This window comes from Myxocyprinus asiaticus, chromosome 25 (genome assembly GCF_019703515.2).
Source record: "Myxocyprinus asiaticus isolate MX2 ecotype Aquarium Trade chromosome 25, UBuf_Myxa_2, whole genome shotgun sequence".
Lineage (NCBI taxonomy): Eukaryota > Metazoa > Chordata > Actinopteri > Cypriniformes > Catostomidae > Myxocyprinus > Myxocyprinus asiaticus.
In genome coordinates, this window is record NC_059368.1 from 24,391,571 (window position 1) to 24,405,966 (window position 14,396).

General features: G+C 36.2%; 1 protein-coding gene, 2 long non-coding RNA genes and 2 other non-coding genes across 8 annotated transcripts in view; 4 read left to right on the plus strand and 1 right to left on the minus strand.

Annotated features, from left to right (window-relative positions):
- Positions 1 to 7,233, minus strand: part of LOC127416519 (ubiquitin carboxyl-terminal hydrolase 46-like) — a 28,261-nt gene extending 21,028 nt beyond the window's left edge. The window contains exons 1-3 of one of the 4 annotated variants that reach the window (XM_051655949.1): positions 6,307 to 6,892; positions 2,152 to 2,240; positions 768 to 848 (exon numbers count right to left, since the gene is read on the minus strand). In XM_051655949.1, coding sequence (XP_051511909.1) covers positions 768 to 848; positions 2,152 to 2,163 — 93 coding nt within the window. In that variant the 5' untranslated portion in view covers positions 2,164 to 2,240; positions 6,307 to 6,892. The other 3 variants (XM_051655948.1, XM_051655946.1, XM_051655947.1) reach the window with 3 other exon arrangements.
- A 524-nt stretch (positions 7,234 to 7,757) lies between these two features.
- Positions 7,758 to 10,535, plus strand: LOC127416527 (uncharacterized). The gene is made up of 3 exons (XR_007893125.1): positions 7,758 to 7,835; positions 8,194 to 8,286; positions 10,344 to 10,535. It is a non-coding gene; the product is annotated as an uncharacterized LOC127416527 (long non-coding RNA).
- A 55-nt stretch (positions 10,536 to 10,590) lies between these two features.
- LOC127416556 (small nucleolar RNA SNORA26) lies at positions 10,591 to 10,712 on the plus strand. Its single transcript, XR_007893142.1, has one exon. It is a non-coding gene; the product is annotated as a small nucleolar RNA SNORA26 (small nucleolar RNA).
- A 61-nt stretch (positions 10,713 to 10,773) lies between these two features.
- LOC127416528 (uncharacterized) lies at positions 10,774 to 11,718 on the plus strand. Its single transcript, XR_007893126.1, has 2 exons — positions 10,774 to 10,824; positions 11,122 to 11,718. It is a non-coding gene; the product is annotated as an uncharacterized LOC127416528 (long non-coding RNA).
- Positions 10,913 to 11,032, plus strand: LOC127416557 (small nucleolar RNA SNORA26). The gene has a single exon (XR_007893143.1). It is a non-coding gene; the product is annotated as a small nucleolar RNA SNORA26 (small nucleolar RNA).
- Positions 11,719 to 14,396: the final 2,678 nt, after the last annotated feature.

The following is a 14,396-nucleotide window of genomic DNA, read 5'->3' on the forward strand; positions in this document are numbered from 1 at the left end:
GGCAACTGTTGTGTTTGTGACGTAGGTAATAATCCTGATTTTGCAGCACCACAGTGGAAAAAGAAAAACCATAACCGTGCCAAATGGCCCAGACTGGCACAGTTTTACAGCGAGAACCGTTTCTGCCCAATGGTGGAAAAACGGCTAATGTCTCGGAGCACATCTGCGGACCACAAGGTCATGCCTCCGATGACACCACTGCTTTCCATGGGCTTCAATACCACAAAAGACACACCATTTGATTTGGTCATAATCAAATCTCTCATAAAGCAGCAATTTTTTAATGCTTTTTATTGCAACCTTGTAATGAAAGGTCTTAAAATCCTTGGTTAAAATTAAAGCAGTAAAGCATTCCCCCTCGAAATTAAACTCATTAGATCAGGCAGACATCTAAATAAATGACAATAGAAATATAATTATGCCGCTAAATTTCACAAAATGTGACCTACTTTTTGTGGTATCCGTTTTAATATCTCCTGACGACTAAGTGAGATACTACTGTAACTACTGTTCTACTAAAACTGAAAACAAAAGGCAGCATGACCTCAAAGGTTCAGCTTTGTTAGACTGAACAGTAACATAATATTCATTATTCATACCAGCTGCAGCTAATGGCTGCCAGAATAAATTCTGCTTTGTCAAGCTGACCTGTCCTGACCTGCCCATCTTTGACCACTGTGCCATGTCTCACTGTCTTGTGTCTTTTCAGTATCTTGCGCAGGAGCTCAGCGTTTTTTAGATGCCGTGTAATGTGGTGTAATACTTACATTGACCAATCCAAAGTAGTGTTCATTAATGGGGAACTGCTCTGGGCCAATGTCTTTCTCCAGAGCAGAGGCATTGGTGCCCTGAGAGGAGAGAAAGAAAAACTGAGAGATGTAATTACACATTTTCCATTACACCACCTTTCATTTTATATAAAACATTTATTCTCATGCTTCAAAAGACCAAGTGTGCACTATGGCTCTAATACATACATTTTTGCACTTTGATTGCGACAGGGAGGAAATAAAACAGTGAAATATCAGCCTAACAGTGTTTATAAGACTGACTGGCTACCAGCCCAAAGAACACTTTCTGCCTTTTCTGCACCCAATAAACAACTGATTTTCACAAGTAAGTTTAAAATAGTTCATCCAAAAAACAAAAAAATAGATCAGATTATGCTCCAGTGACTGCTCCGCTATATGAAAAAAATACAAAATAAAAATAAAAGAAAATAAGATTTCCAAACAGATCACAATCTAATGTTTTCTAAAAAGGTTTCTTTAGTTTTTCCAACACAAATAACTGGAAATAACTGTACTTCATAGTAACTAGGTCAACTCTGCAAAGAGCAGTGGGCACTCAGGTATAATTTGAGTCAATTCCATTTAAACTGATACTCTCAAAGTATCAAGTGTTTTAGTGAAGGTTCCATTTAACAACAGCTGAGTGACAGACCACTGAAGATGTAATAGAGCTCTGTGGCAGGAAGAGCCGTTGTATGCAAAGCCTTAATAATGAATAGAACTACTAACCAGGAAGTGTTTGAGTTTTTCAGTTCCAGTAATGCTGAAATCACTGACAGATGATTAAATTATGGATTTGCTGATCATAAGATTTAAGCTATATCTACTGTTTATATTACCCCTGTTTCATCTTCATATTCAGCCTTTATTAATTCTTTATCCATTTAAATTTAATTGTGAAAATCTTTTTTGACCCAACATATAACTCGAGTATCTTCTAATAACTCTGGAATGAACACAACAGGTAAAGAATGACTGCACCCATCACAGTTTGATCCAGTTAGACAATTCAGGTCTGAGACAGAGATCTAAATCATAAACCAGGGGAGTCAAGAGGATGACTGACAGTTGAAAGATGGGAATTAGCCTGTGCATTGTCTATTTCAGTATTAATGACCCGAGACAGCAATCCACTAAGAACTTAATTTCTGGCTACCAATTTTTTCTTTACTACCCATTCACTTGAAATATAAATCAAGCATTGTCTAACAGAGACTTCAGAGCTTGAAGGTTTTTCAGTTACAATAATTAGCAACGGTCAAGTAATGCACTGCATTCATTCATAAGGGCTATCAAATACTCTGAGCTCAAAGGCTTTTGAAAAAAGTGCCATTATGTTGTCTAAACAACGTGAAGGTACCTTTGGCAACATTTGACTTTAAATAGGGGTCATTTTCTTTTCGCCAATCGCCAAATAGCCTGTCTTTGTTTCTGCGAAGACTATGAAACCTGCCAAAGCACATAGATGGGTATGCATTGCATACAAGTACACACAAACGTCAATTTTCAAACTAAAGCATAGGTAATAGATGCATGTTCTCAAACTGAACCACAGAAAATAAATGCATGGTCTAAAAATAAAGCACAGGTAATATACACATGTTCTAAAACTGAAGCAAAGATTATTGATGCATATTCTAAAACTGAAGCACAGATTTTTGATGCATGCTCAAAAACGGAAGCACAGATTTTTGATGCATGTTCTAAAACTGAAGCACAGGTAATAGATGCTTGTTCTAAAATTGAAGCAAAGATTATTGACGCATATTCTAAAACTGAAGCACAGATTATTGATGCATGTTCTAAAACTGAAGCACAGATTTTTGATGAATGTTCTAAAATGGAAGCGCAGATTATTGATGCATATTCTAAAACTGAAGCGCAGATTATTGATGGATATTTTAAAACTGAAGCACAGATTATTGATGCATGTTCTAAAACTGAAGCACAGGTAATAGACACGTTCTAAAACTGAAGCACAGATTATTGATGCATATTCTAAAACTGAAGAACAGATTATTGATGCATGTTCTAAAACTGAAGCACAGGTAATAGACACGTTCTAAAACTGAAGCACAGATTTTTGATGCATGTTCTAAAACTGAAGCACAGATTATTGACGCATGTTCTAAAACTGAAGCACAGATTATTGATGCATGTTCTAAAACTGAAGCGCAGATTATTGATGCATATTCTAAAACTGAAGCACACGTAATAGACACGTTCTAAAACTGAAGCACAGATTATTGACGCATGTTCTAAAACTGAAGCACAGATTATTGACGCATGTTCTAAAACTGAAGCGCAGATTATTGATGCATATTCTAAAACTGAAGCACAGATTATTGATGCATATTCTAAAACTGAAGAACAGATTATTGATGCATGTTCTAAAACTGAAGCACAGGTAATAGACACGTTCTAAAACTGAAGCACAGATTTCTGATGCATGTTCTAAAATGGAAGCGCAGATTATTGACGCATGTTCTAAAACTGAAGTGCAGATTATTGATGCATATTATAAAACTGAAGCACAGATTATTGATGCATGTTCTAAAATTGAAGCACAGGTAATAGACACGTTCTAAAACTGAAGCACAGGTAATAGACACGTTCTAAAACTGAAGCACAGATTATTGACACATGTTCTAAAACTGAAGCACAGATTATTGACGCATATTCTAAAACTGAAGCACAGATTATTGACGCATGTTCTAAAACTGAAGCACAGATTATTGACGCATGTTCTCAAACTGAAGCACAGATTATTGATGCATATTCTAAAACTGAAGCACAGATTACTGACGCATGTTCTAAAACTGAAGCGCAGATTACTGATGCATATTCTAAAACTGAAGCACAGATTATTGATGCATATTCTAAAACTGAAGCACAGATTATTGACGCATGTTCTAAAACTGAAGCGCAGATTACTGATGCATATTCTAAAACTGAAGCACAGATTATTGATACATATTCTAAAACTGAAGCACAGATTATTGATGCATGTTCTAAAACTGAAGTACAGGTAATAGACACGTTCTAAAACTGAAGCACAGATTTTTGATGCATGTTCTAAAATGGAAGCGCAGATTATTGATGCATATTCTAAAACTGAAGCACAGATTATTGATGCATGTTCTAAAACTGAAGCACAGATTATTAACACATGTTCTAAAACTGAAGCACAGATTATTGATGCATATTCTAAAACTGAAGCACAGATTATTGACGCATGTTCTAAAACTGAAGCACAGGTAATAGACACGTTCTAAAACTGAAGCACAGATTTTTGATGCATGTTCTAAAACTGAAGCACAGATTATTGACGCATGTTCTAAAATTGAAGCACAGCTTATTGATGCATATTCTAAAACTGAAGCACAGATTATTGACGCATGTTCTAAAACTGAGGCACAGATTATTGATGCATGTTCTAAAACTGAAGTACAGGTAATAGACACGTTCTAAAACTGAAGCACAGATTTTTGATGCATGTTCTAAAATGGAAGCGCAGATTATTGATGCATATTCTAAAACTGAAGCACAGATTATTGATGCATGTTCTAAAACTGAAGCACAGATTATTAACACATGTTCTAAAACTGAAGCACAGATTATTGACGCATATTCTAAAACTGAAGCACAGATTATTGATGCATATTCTAAAACTGAAGCACAGATTATTGATGCATGTTCTAAAACTGAAGCACAGATTATTAACACATGTTCTAAAACTGAAGCACAGATTATTGACGCATATTCTAAAACTGAAGCGCAGATTATTGATGCATGTTCTAAAACTGAAGCACAGATTATTGATGCATATTCTAAAACTGAAGCGCAGATTATTGATGCATGTTCTAAAACTGAAGCGCAGATTATTGATGCATGTTCTAAAACTGAAGCACAGATTATTGATGCATGTTCTAAAACTGAAGCACACGTAATAGACACGTTCTAAAACAGAAGCACAGATTATTGACGCATGTTCTAAAACTGAAGCACAGATTATTGACGCGTGTTCTAAAACTGAAGCACACGTAATAGACACGTTCTAAAACAGAAGCACAGATTATTGACGCATGTTCTAAAACTGAAGCACAGATTATTGACGCATGTTCTAAAACTGAAGCACACGTAATAGACACGTTCTAAAACAGAAGCACAGATTATTGACGCATGTTCTAAAACTGAAGCACAGATTATTGACGCATGTTCTAAAACTGAAGCACACGTAATAGACACGTTCTAAAACAGAAGCACAGATTATTGACGCATGTTCTAAAACTGAAGCACAGATTTTTGATGCATGTTCTAAAACGGAAGCACAGATTATTCAAATCAAGTCATTTTTATTTGTATAGCGCCTTTCACAACACACATCATTTCAAAGCAGCTTTACAGAAGATCATTCATTAACAGAAGATAAAACTGTAATATCTATAAAGTCTTAGTCATCATTGTGTAGTTTGATAAAATATGATTGTGTATTGTTTAAAAATAAGTATTTAATTATAATTGTATATATAACCCCAGTGAGCAAGCTGAAGGCAACTGTGGCAAGGAACACAAAACTCCATAAGATGTTGTTTAATGGAGAAAAATAACCTTGGGAGAAACCAGACTCACTGTGCGAGCCAGTTCCCCTCTGGCTAGATTATTGACGCATGTTCTAAAATTAAAGCACAGGTAATAGACACGTTCTAAAACTAAAGTACACATAATAAACGCATGTTTTCAAACTAAAGCACAGGTAATAGATGCATGTTCTCAGACTGAAGCACAAGTTATAGACACATGTTCTTAAACTGCAGCACAGGTAATCTCAAACTGTAGCACAGGTAATAAAAGCATGTTCTTAATTTGCAGCACAGGTAATAGACATGTAATAAAACTGAAATGTAGGTCTGCAGCTGTGCACACCAAACACACACTAATCGTGGTAATTTAAGCAGGACTGTACTGTACATGGAAGACATGAAGAAGCACATTTTATTAGCTTGCCTTGTACCCGTGGTCAGTGAGCCACTACAAAATGAGGCCCCCAAAACACACAAAATGATGAACAAATGAACCCTGTCAGTCCACTGGTTACATAACCAGCAGCAGTAGTCAGACCTTAAGTCTGAGCCCTGCCATGCTGGCAATAATTCACTATTCATATTCCTAACAACATCTAGCCCTGACTGACACGCCACCTGTAGTTATTTGAGGATGAACAGCTGCCTGTGAGACTTCAGGCCAGTTTCAGTCACTGAAATATGCAGGCTTACAGATATCCAACAACAATGCTTCAATGAAACTGAAGCACTGTAGTATTACATAAAAACACTAGTTCTGTTCCTTTTAGCCTACTACATGTTAAGCCCCCAAAATGGCAAAAAGGGCACAACAGAGACAGTAAGCACAAAAGTGTAGAACACTGTTGGCCGATAAAATACATAGAAATTGTTCAACCATGCAAAGCACTAAAATTAGTTATAGTAAACAGAAATGGTAAACTATGTGTCACCTGTGTGCAACTGTTTTTCTTCAGTTCTGTGCTCTCCAAGGTTTGAGAAGACTTGTTAATTGTTACAGCAGTGGTCATGTTAAAGGAAGATGTTTATCACAAAATGATCAACAAATTAATAGATTTTTTTGGATATATTATACAGTATCCAGCTATTTCATTTTAGGAAGCATCCCACTTACCTTTTAGTTATCATTACATAGACCTTTAAACACATATTACCCCAATATTTTATTTCTTAAATTGTGATTTCTCTTAAAAATGATTTTCAAAAGGTTGGAGGGAAAAAAAAGTTTAACATCTCAGCTACATAATGTAAAATCTAAAGAAAGCTGTATCTCAACACAAGGAGGGCATCACTGATACTGCTAGCCTTTCCTTTGAAACAAAGCTATTTTTGTCTTACACCACCACCCCTGGTCTATTATTTGAGCATGTAAATATGTCTAGTGATGATAGATGCATTAAATAAAAGGGTGATTCATGTACACATCAGCCATAAATGAGGTCATGCACCTGACTGTGAGTGAACGCAAACAACCATCATCATCATCATTACATAAGAGCTAGCCAGCGCGCTTGCCACACATTCATACTTACCATATTACAAATGGAGGCAATATTTCTGACAGTCATTTAGTTTATAAGGTACCCCTCGCAGCCATCGTTATGAAAAAATAAACATGACTGTAATAGCAGCACTGTCAGGCCAAGCTGCAATCCCAACCGAGGACAGCAATCAGTGACCATTCAATCCCCGCTGCTCATGCAAAGCGCAACCAATGCGAAAATAAACATCTAACACGTTCATCTAGTTGTTTCATTCATGGTCACTGCAACGAAAAACAGCAAAGCCTACTATATTTATTGTAAACATCACTGCTAGATGCACGTAATAGACGGCACACTAACATCCTGGATTAGCGGTTAAACCCCGCCCACTGAGACGGGATTGGTGCATTTGTTGTTTACGACACGAACCGCTGCGCTACTTGATTGACAGATTGACTCACCAATGAACGGTGAAACACATTCGCTCGAGGATTCGTTTTGGCCAATAGAATGAGGAATAGAGAGTCTTGGGACTACCGAAGGTATTGTCCCTTTGCAGTTCACATCACATTATTAATATTGCAAATATTATCATTAAAATATATATTGTTCTATTTTCAAGTATTTTTCTTTTCCACAAATTCAATTCTGATCTGGGGTTTACTATTGAAAATTATTTTTTTATACTTATATATCCCGCTTAAAGGAATATATAAAAAGCCAATTTCTAAAGCTGAGTGTGCTTTTAAGTACAGCGTTTCAACGCAATAGTATGTGAACGTTCCTCTACCTTTATTTTATTTATTTTTAAGATTTATCTTATCTCATCTTCTCTGTCATTCATTCTCTACCGCTAGAAAATGTCTCTTTAAATATCCCAGGATTCCTCGCTCTGCTCACACGTGTTCATTCTCTTCTCCAGAGATCTTCAGACAGAGCAGACGCAAACAGCATGAGCGGATGCAGTGTGGTTGTTGGTGAGTGTGTATGATTACATGGTTGCACATTTGTTTTATTATGGAAGTATGACCCTTTTTTCCGTTGAGGTATTAAAACAACCAGATTTAAATTTATGTTGTACAAATTTGACCTGTTTATTATGGTGGGACGATTACTGTGTAAGGTTCGATAGAGGATATAAAAATATTTCTTGGCGTCAAATAAAAGTGTGTTAAAAAATAAAATGTGGTTACATTTATGCGTTTCACGATTACTGTTGTTTTAAGCTGTTTTATATAAAGTCCATGTATGGCGCGAGATCCTGTCTGCACGTGGTGAATGTGCGGCCTGTCCGCCTGCCGATGCAAATTTAAACCTTGCTATATTTTGTTATAGATTGGCCATCTGAACCCCAATACTTGTCATCTGAACCACCCGACTGAAGAGAGGCTAGTTAACTACTATGCCTTAGTAGTTATGTCTTAGTAGGTAAGTAAGGCTGGTTCTTGATTGTATTTCAGAAGTAACAGCCACGTGCTTCCTCAGTGACTAACAAAAGATACACTTTCAATCTTTTACTAGTGGTCAACCGATATGATTTTTTTCTTAAATTACCAATGCCGATATCCAGAGAGAAGCGTGGCTGATATGATGCTAATATATCACACAATTTAATATAGTAAGTTATATGTTTAAAATATCTTAAACCCTTTAGCACTATGAGTCAACATTTCACACTACTTTAACTTTGGAAAAAATTAAGAGCACTTCAATTGTTTTCTGTTTAGGCATGCAATTTTAGCAACTTATTTGTACATAATTCATAAATTACGAAGGAAAGAGTGCACACAGTAGTCAAGCAACCATGTAAGGGAAGTAACCCAATTAAGCCTTCTATAAAAGTATTAAATCGTAGATTAAACACGTTATATTTCGTCAAACTGACAAAATTGTTACTTTAATTGCAATTGTGAAAAGCCTGGAGTGGGCTTATAAGGAACATGTGTACCATTTAAGCCCACTATGCCTTTAAAATGTGAATGCTTCACATTTTACTAAGACACCTAGATTTTGATTAATTTTTAGATTTAAACATTATAACCTGTTAATGAAATATTTAATATCTGAATCCAGAAAGCTTTATCATTTTGGACAGTCCAAATATTTTCTCTGCCTATTTATTTTCTCCCTGCAATGAAAATAGATTCTGTAGTTGGCAATGAATTAGGTTAATTTTTAATGTGATACAGTGGGTTATTTTCTCAGTGGGCTTATTAGGAACAATATGGGTCAATGGGAAATTAAACCTCAATTTCTAGTAGAGTCAAGGTGTAAACTTAATTTTTTTCTTGAATAAAAAACACTTTTACAATAAGGCATGTTTGGTATTGGTGCTTAATCAATAATTCTGCTTTTTAGCTATGAGCAAACAGGCTTTTCAAAGGCACTGTTCCTTATGAGCCCACATGAAGAGTTATAATTACAGAGAGCACTAAATCTTGTTTTGGTGATCAGCAGTTTTTTCTTTTACTGCATCTATCTTTGTGACCATCACTCAAACAGTGTCCTGCACTAGCTTCAGATACTCAAGTCCATCTTTTCAAATACAAAGTATTGCTGTTAAATAAAGATAAATATCAAGTTGCTTTTGTTTTGTAATCTCAATTTAAATTTAATTTTATCATTCCACACCCAGTTTGTTGTTCAGACTCCAGAAAAATAGCTTTTTTTTTTTTTTTTTTTAGTGGAGATTTCCTAAATTGCTTCTGATCAGTGGTAGCATATGCTCCCAAATAACTCAAGAATGAAACATTTGAATGACACCAAATAAAAAGTAAAAGGTTACCAACAAATATGTGCACTTCCTCTGCAACAAATCTTTCTCTTGCTGTCTTTTAAATATCAAAATAAAACAGTAATTGGGCTTTTATGGTACTTGGGCTTAATAGTCACTTTCCCTATGGCATGTGCGCTTTAGCAATCGCATTTTCTCAGAAAAGACGAATCAAACCAATTGTACATACAGTGAATATGACGCTTACTCATAGCACACATGAAGCACTTCCCCTCAGTGGATGAGAATTTCTTATTTTTTTTTTTTTTTTTTTTTTTTTTTGCCACCATTCTGAGTAAATTAGAGACTGTTGTGTGAAATCCCAGAAGATCAGCAGATAAAGAAATATTAAAACCTGCCCATCTGGCAGGATGCTGGATTTGCTCAAGTTTAGTAAAGGTTCGTGAATTACATCTGTTTAAACAAGGTATTCACATATTTGCAGACAATAAATGATATTAGTTTTATTGATTAGAAAGTTAAAAAGTTACAGGAACTGTTGAGGAGAGAGAGAGGGGAAATGAAACCGGTGAGGACTAAAAACATTGAGCATATGTGCCGATATTGAACTCCAAATATCGGACAATTTAGCAGCCTTTTTTACTCCAGAGACTGTCAAAGAGAAGCTCAAGTTTGGGGTTCATGCTAAATTCTGCTCATTTGTGAAGATGGTTAAGTTTATTACTTATTCAGTTTTTTTACCCATGTCTAGGCTCCGATGTTTGCAAGGCCTTGAGGTCAGAGTCATGCAGAGGAGTCATTCTCTGCCTGTTGTACAAAGATGTCTCAGTTTGTTCCTGGGATGCAGCAGATGTCCTAATCATATGGAGCCTGTAAGGCTGAGTAGCCTGCCAGGAACAATGCATGGCACCTTTCACCCATCGCATCATTCGCTAACCGTTACCTGGCAAGTATTTGACATACCATTTCTTTTCTGGTTTTGTCAGTTGGCCCCTTTTTTGCCCATTCAAGACCTGCTTTTGTTTTGAATGACTAACACAGGGGGGTAGAATAATTCTCTCAAAAACCTGAAGTATTGGCTTAATATTCCTTGCTTCGGATCCTGTCGGGAGAAACAGTTTAAAAAAAATTAAATTGAATATTTAAGTTTGTGTTAAGATCGTTGCTTATCCAAAGTTTTTCTTCAGGTGATGAAATGCAAAGATGGAGAAATGGAGGAGCACAGTCATTAGGTGAGCAATTAACTTAAGTATATGGTGTCTCTCTGAATTGCAGCAGTTCCTAAAACTAGTCTGCTGTTGGCTTGATCCCTTCTATGCTTTGCCCACTGGAGGCTGTCCATGTCTCTAGTGGCCATAACAGGGGGGTACAGTAACCCCTTGCTAAAACCTGGGTCAGAGGTCCTTTCTCTGTGCCTGGATCCTGTCGCAAGACACATTCATATGAAATTGTCACATGCTAACTTGAGCAAATTGTGATATGTCCTGTCTGAATTTAAATTGAAAATCCTTACCCTCTTGTTTCTACAGATACCATTGGTGACAGCTTTATCTCTGGGACATGTGAATGCAAAGAGGTCTACACAAAATAAAAATAATATTTTGGCCTATTTTTTAAGATTTACACATCAATTTCACACAAATCGGTAACTGTAAATCTTTTTTTTGTGTATATAAAGTACATTCACAATCATCTCAATGACAATTGTTCAGCTGCAGTGTGCAGCCTGGGATGCTGCCGTGTTGCTTTATGGGCACCCACTTCCAGAGACAGTTTAAGTCTTAAATGCCATGTGACCGATCACTCTGTATTCCTATGTTTAATATTAAAAAATATTGTTGATTCGTTGGTGTATTTGGGCTACTTTTGCATGGCCATTTAATAAAACACTGTTTGCTTGCATAAATGTGTAGTTATGGCATCTACCAGCAGGGGCCAACTGCTGAAGCTAACCAGCCGAATCTTTATCTTGGTTAATGTGGTACTGCAACTATCAGATGGTTTGATTTGAATGGTGCTGATTGTATTGCTATGTTTGGATAACCTTTGTTGTAAGTAGTGCATTTTCTATTATAAATAATGCATACAGTTGTGTATGGCTGGTTCCCAATAAATGAAGAAAGATCCTTTTTGTCATTACTTGTCTTGAACACAAAAGATAGTGTGGCTCATGAAACTCTCTAATGAAGGAAATTAATGTAGGAGGTAAAGCTTGCAGGTCTTCCAAGCTTGCCGTCCCTAGATTTCCTATTTTCTCAAAGGGTGATCGATCATTCAGTGTCATGGTCCCAAAACTCTTCACTCTTATTAAGATGAAAGTCATTCCTTAATGCAGAGATAGGCTGTAGTTAGCAGTAGGTACTTCTGTTTTTCACATGATGTGTTTTTCCATGTCTGTCAGTTGCATTTGTGTCTTAAATGTTTGTTCACTGTTTGTGATGTGACCTTGAGCTGAGGCAAAAGGTGCTGCTTAAAACATTATTTTATGGTTATCAATGAGATATCCTTTTGCAAGAGGTGCATGATTGGATGACTCAAATTAATTAACAGCATTGAAATGAGAACACCAAGCACTATGGTCCTACAATAAACCACGATATAAGAGTGGAGTGAATGCAGATGTAAGTGTTACAGCAACAGGACTTCTCATGTTAGAAGAGAATGAGAAACTGTCATACTCTTGGTTGGTCTTGAGGACTTGCAGTGCACGGCAGCCTTCATGCAATCCATGGTACTTTGTACACCTTTCCTTTGTAGTGTCTATTTGAGTGTTCGAAAAGAATATATCAGTGCTCCCAATAGAGAGTATAGAGTAAATTAAGGCATATCTAAAAAATGATATCTGAACAGTGCTTACAGATGATGGGGCCTCAGCTGCATAGCACAACTGCTCACATTAACCACACATGGAAACAGCGCCTGTCATTCTGTTGTTCAGAGCACTCTGTCCCTTCTACACAGTGCTCTGCCCTCCACCTTTATCTTAGAGTGGTCTATTGGCTAGTGCTACATGCAGTATGAGCCGACATAGATGACAAACTGAATGGTGAATATTAATATTTTTTTCCTCTCTAATATGTGAAGAAACCTGAAACCAGTATGAACAAGATTCGTGAAACTCATTCCATAGATACATATAGTGTAGGAAATTGCTTTCATGTTAAATATCACTATTCATGCAATATATATATATATATATACACACAGTATATATAATTCTAAAAACAACTCACAGTTGCACTTACAGTATATGTTTATAAAAAGATTCAGACTATTTTAATTGCTCTGACTGACAAGTGACGACACTAAAAACCTTGATGTTAACAGAATGACGCTCTAGTTTGGCTATCTAACATTCTGCCAAGATTAAATGCAATTTCTGGCACAGAGGTGATTAATAACTCCATTACACAGATTGGTTCATTAGTTACAGTTTTTCTGCATTATGAAATATGTCATTCTTATTAAAGGAGCATGCAAAAAACGGTAAGAGAAAGAGGACATTTTATTTCAAATGCTACAATAATGGAGACGTTAAGTGATTTTCTATCTTCCATAGAAAAACAAAAGGAGATGTTAGGCTTATTCAGTATTCACTCGCAACACAATGGAAGTAAATGATGACTGAAGCTAACATTCTGCCTTATGTTTTGTGTTCCATGGAAGAAAGTCATACACTAATGACTTAACATGAGGATTAGTAAATAATGACAGAAAATTTATTTAACTTTAATTTGAATAAACTTTTTAATTTGAATAAACTTTAAGCAAATAGTGGATCTCTGCAAAACATCCATTGTAAGAAAAAAGCTTCTTTAATTCAAGGAAGGACGTAAGTGTTGGTAATTAAAAAGTCGGTAGCACTTTATATAATTACAACAACTACAGTAATTACTTGGTGCTAACACTAAAACTAACCCTAACCATAACCTATATTAAGTACATGTAGTTACTAAATATTACTCAGTACTTTCTTGGATAAGTACACTATAAGTATACTGAAAGTACACGTACTGTAAAATAAAGTGCAACTAAGAAGTCTGTAGACACTGTGCCCTCCATATACTGTAGGTTCATTCAGTTTTCAACTGGCTGGACTGAATTAAAGCTAAGCAATTTTGCGTTTTGCTCATCTAGACAAAAAAATTTTTTTTTGTGCCAATTCAGCTCTTAACAGAAAGGAAAATAAACATTTGATTCCATTTAACACTTGTATAAAAAAAAAAAAAAAAAAAAAAAAAAAAGCACAATGTAAATTCCAGTTTTTTGTCCATCAGACTTGTGTAGTTCAGCACTTCATTCCACTATGGCATGATATTCAAACCCAAAAGTCTGCAGAGAACATTGTGCTCTACTTTCATACATGGTGTGGCTCCCCTTGGTGAGGGTAGTAGTTTTGCACTGCTGTGTGCGTGTGTGTTATCCAAACATCCTGTTATTCCCCTCAGCTGAAAACTGTCCAAGTCATTCAGCCCTGAAAATCCCTTTCCCTGGAACAGTTCTCTCTGCCAAAAAGCATGCAGCTCTGCATGAATGTGACCCATCCCATCCAACCTTGAACCACATTTCACATCTGGGTCACATCAAAGCAACCAAACATGGACGTGGAAGACAGCCGGCTGGTGCGCTGTCCTATCCAATCATATTCTTGTAGGCATGGCCCAACTCCTCCCCACAACATCCCCCCATCACCCTTAGACAAATCCAGACTAGTTTCATCATGTATGTTTATATGTGAGGAGTGCAGAGAGCAGTGTGATCTATCAACTATCATATAAATAAAATCTCTCACTGTCTCAAATAC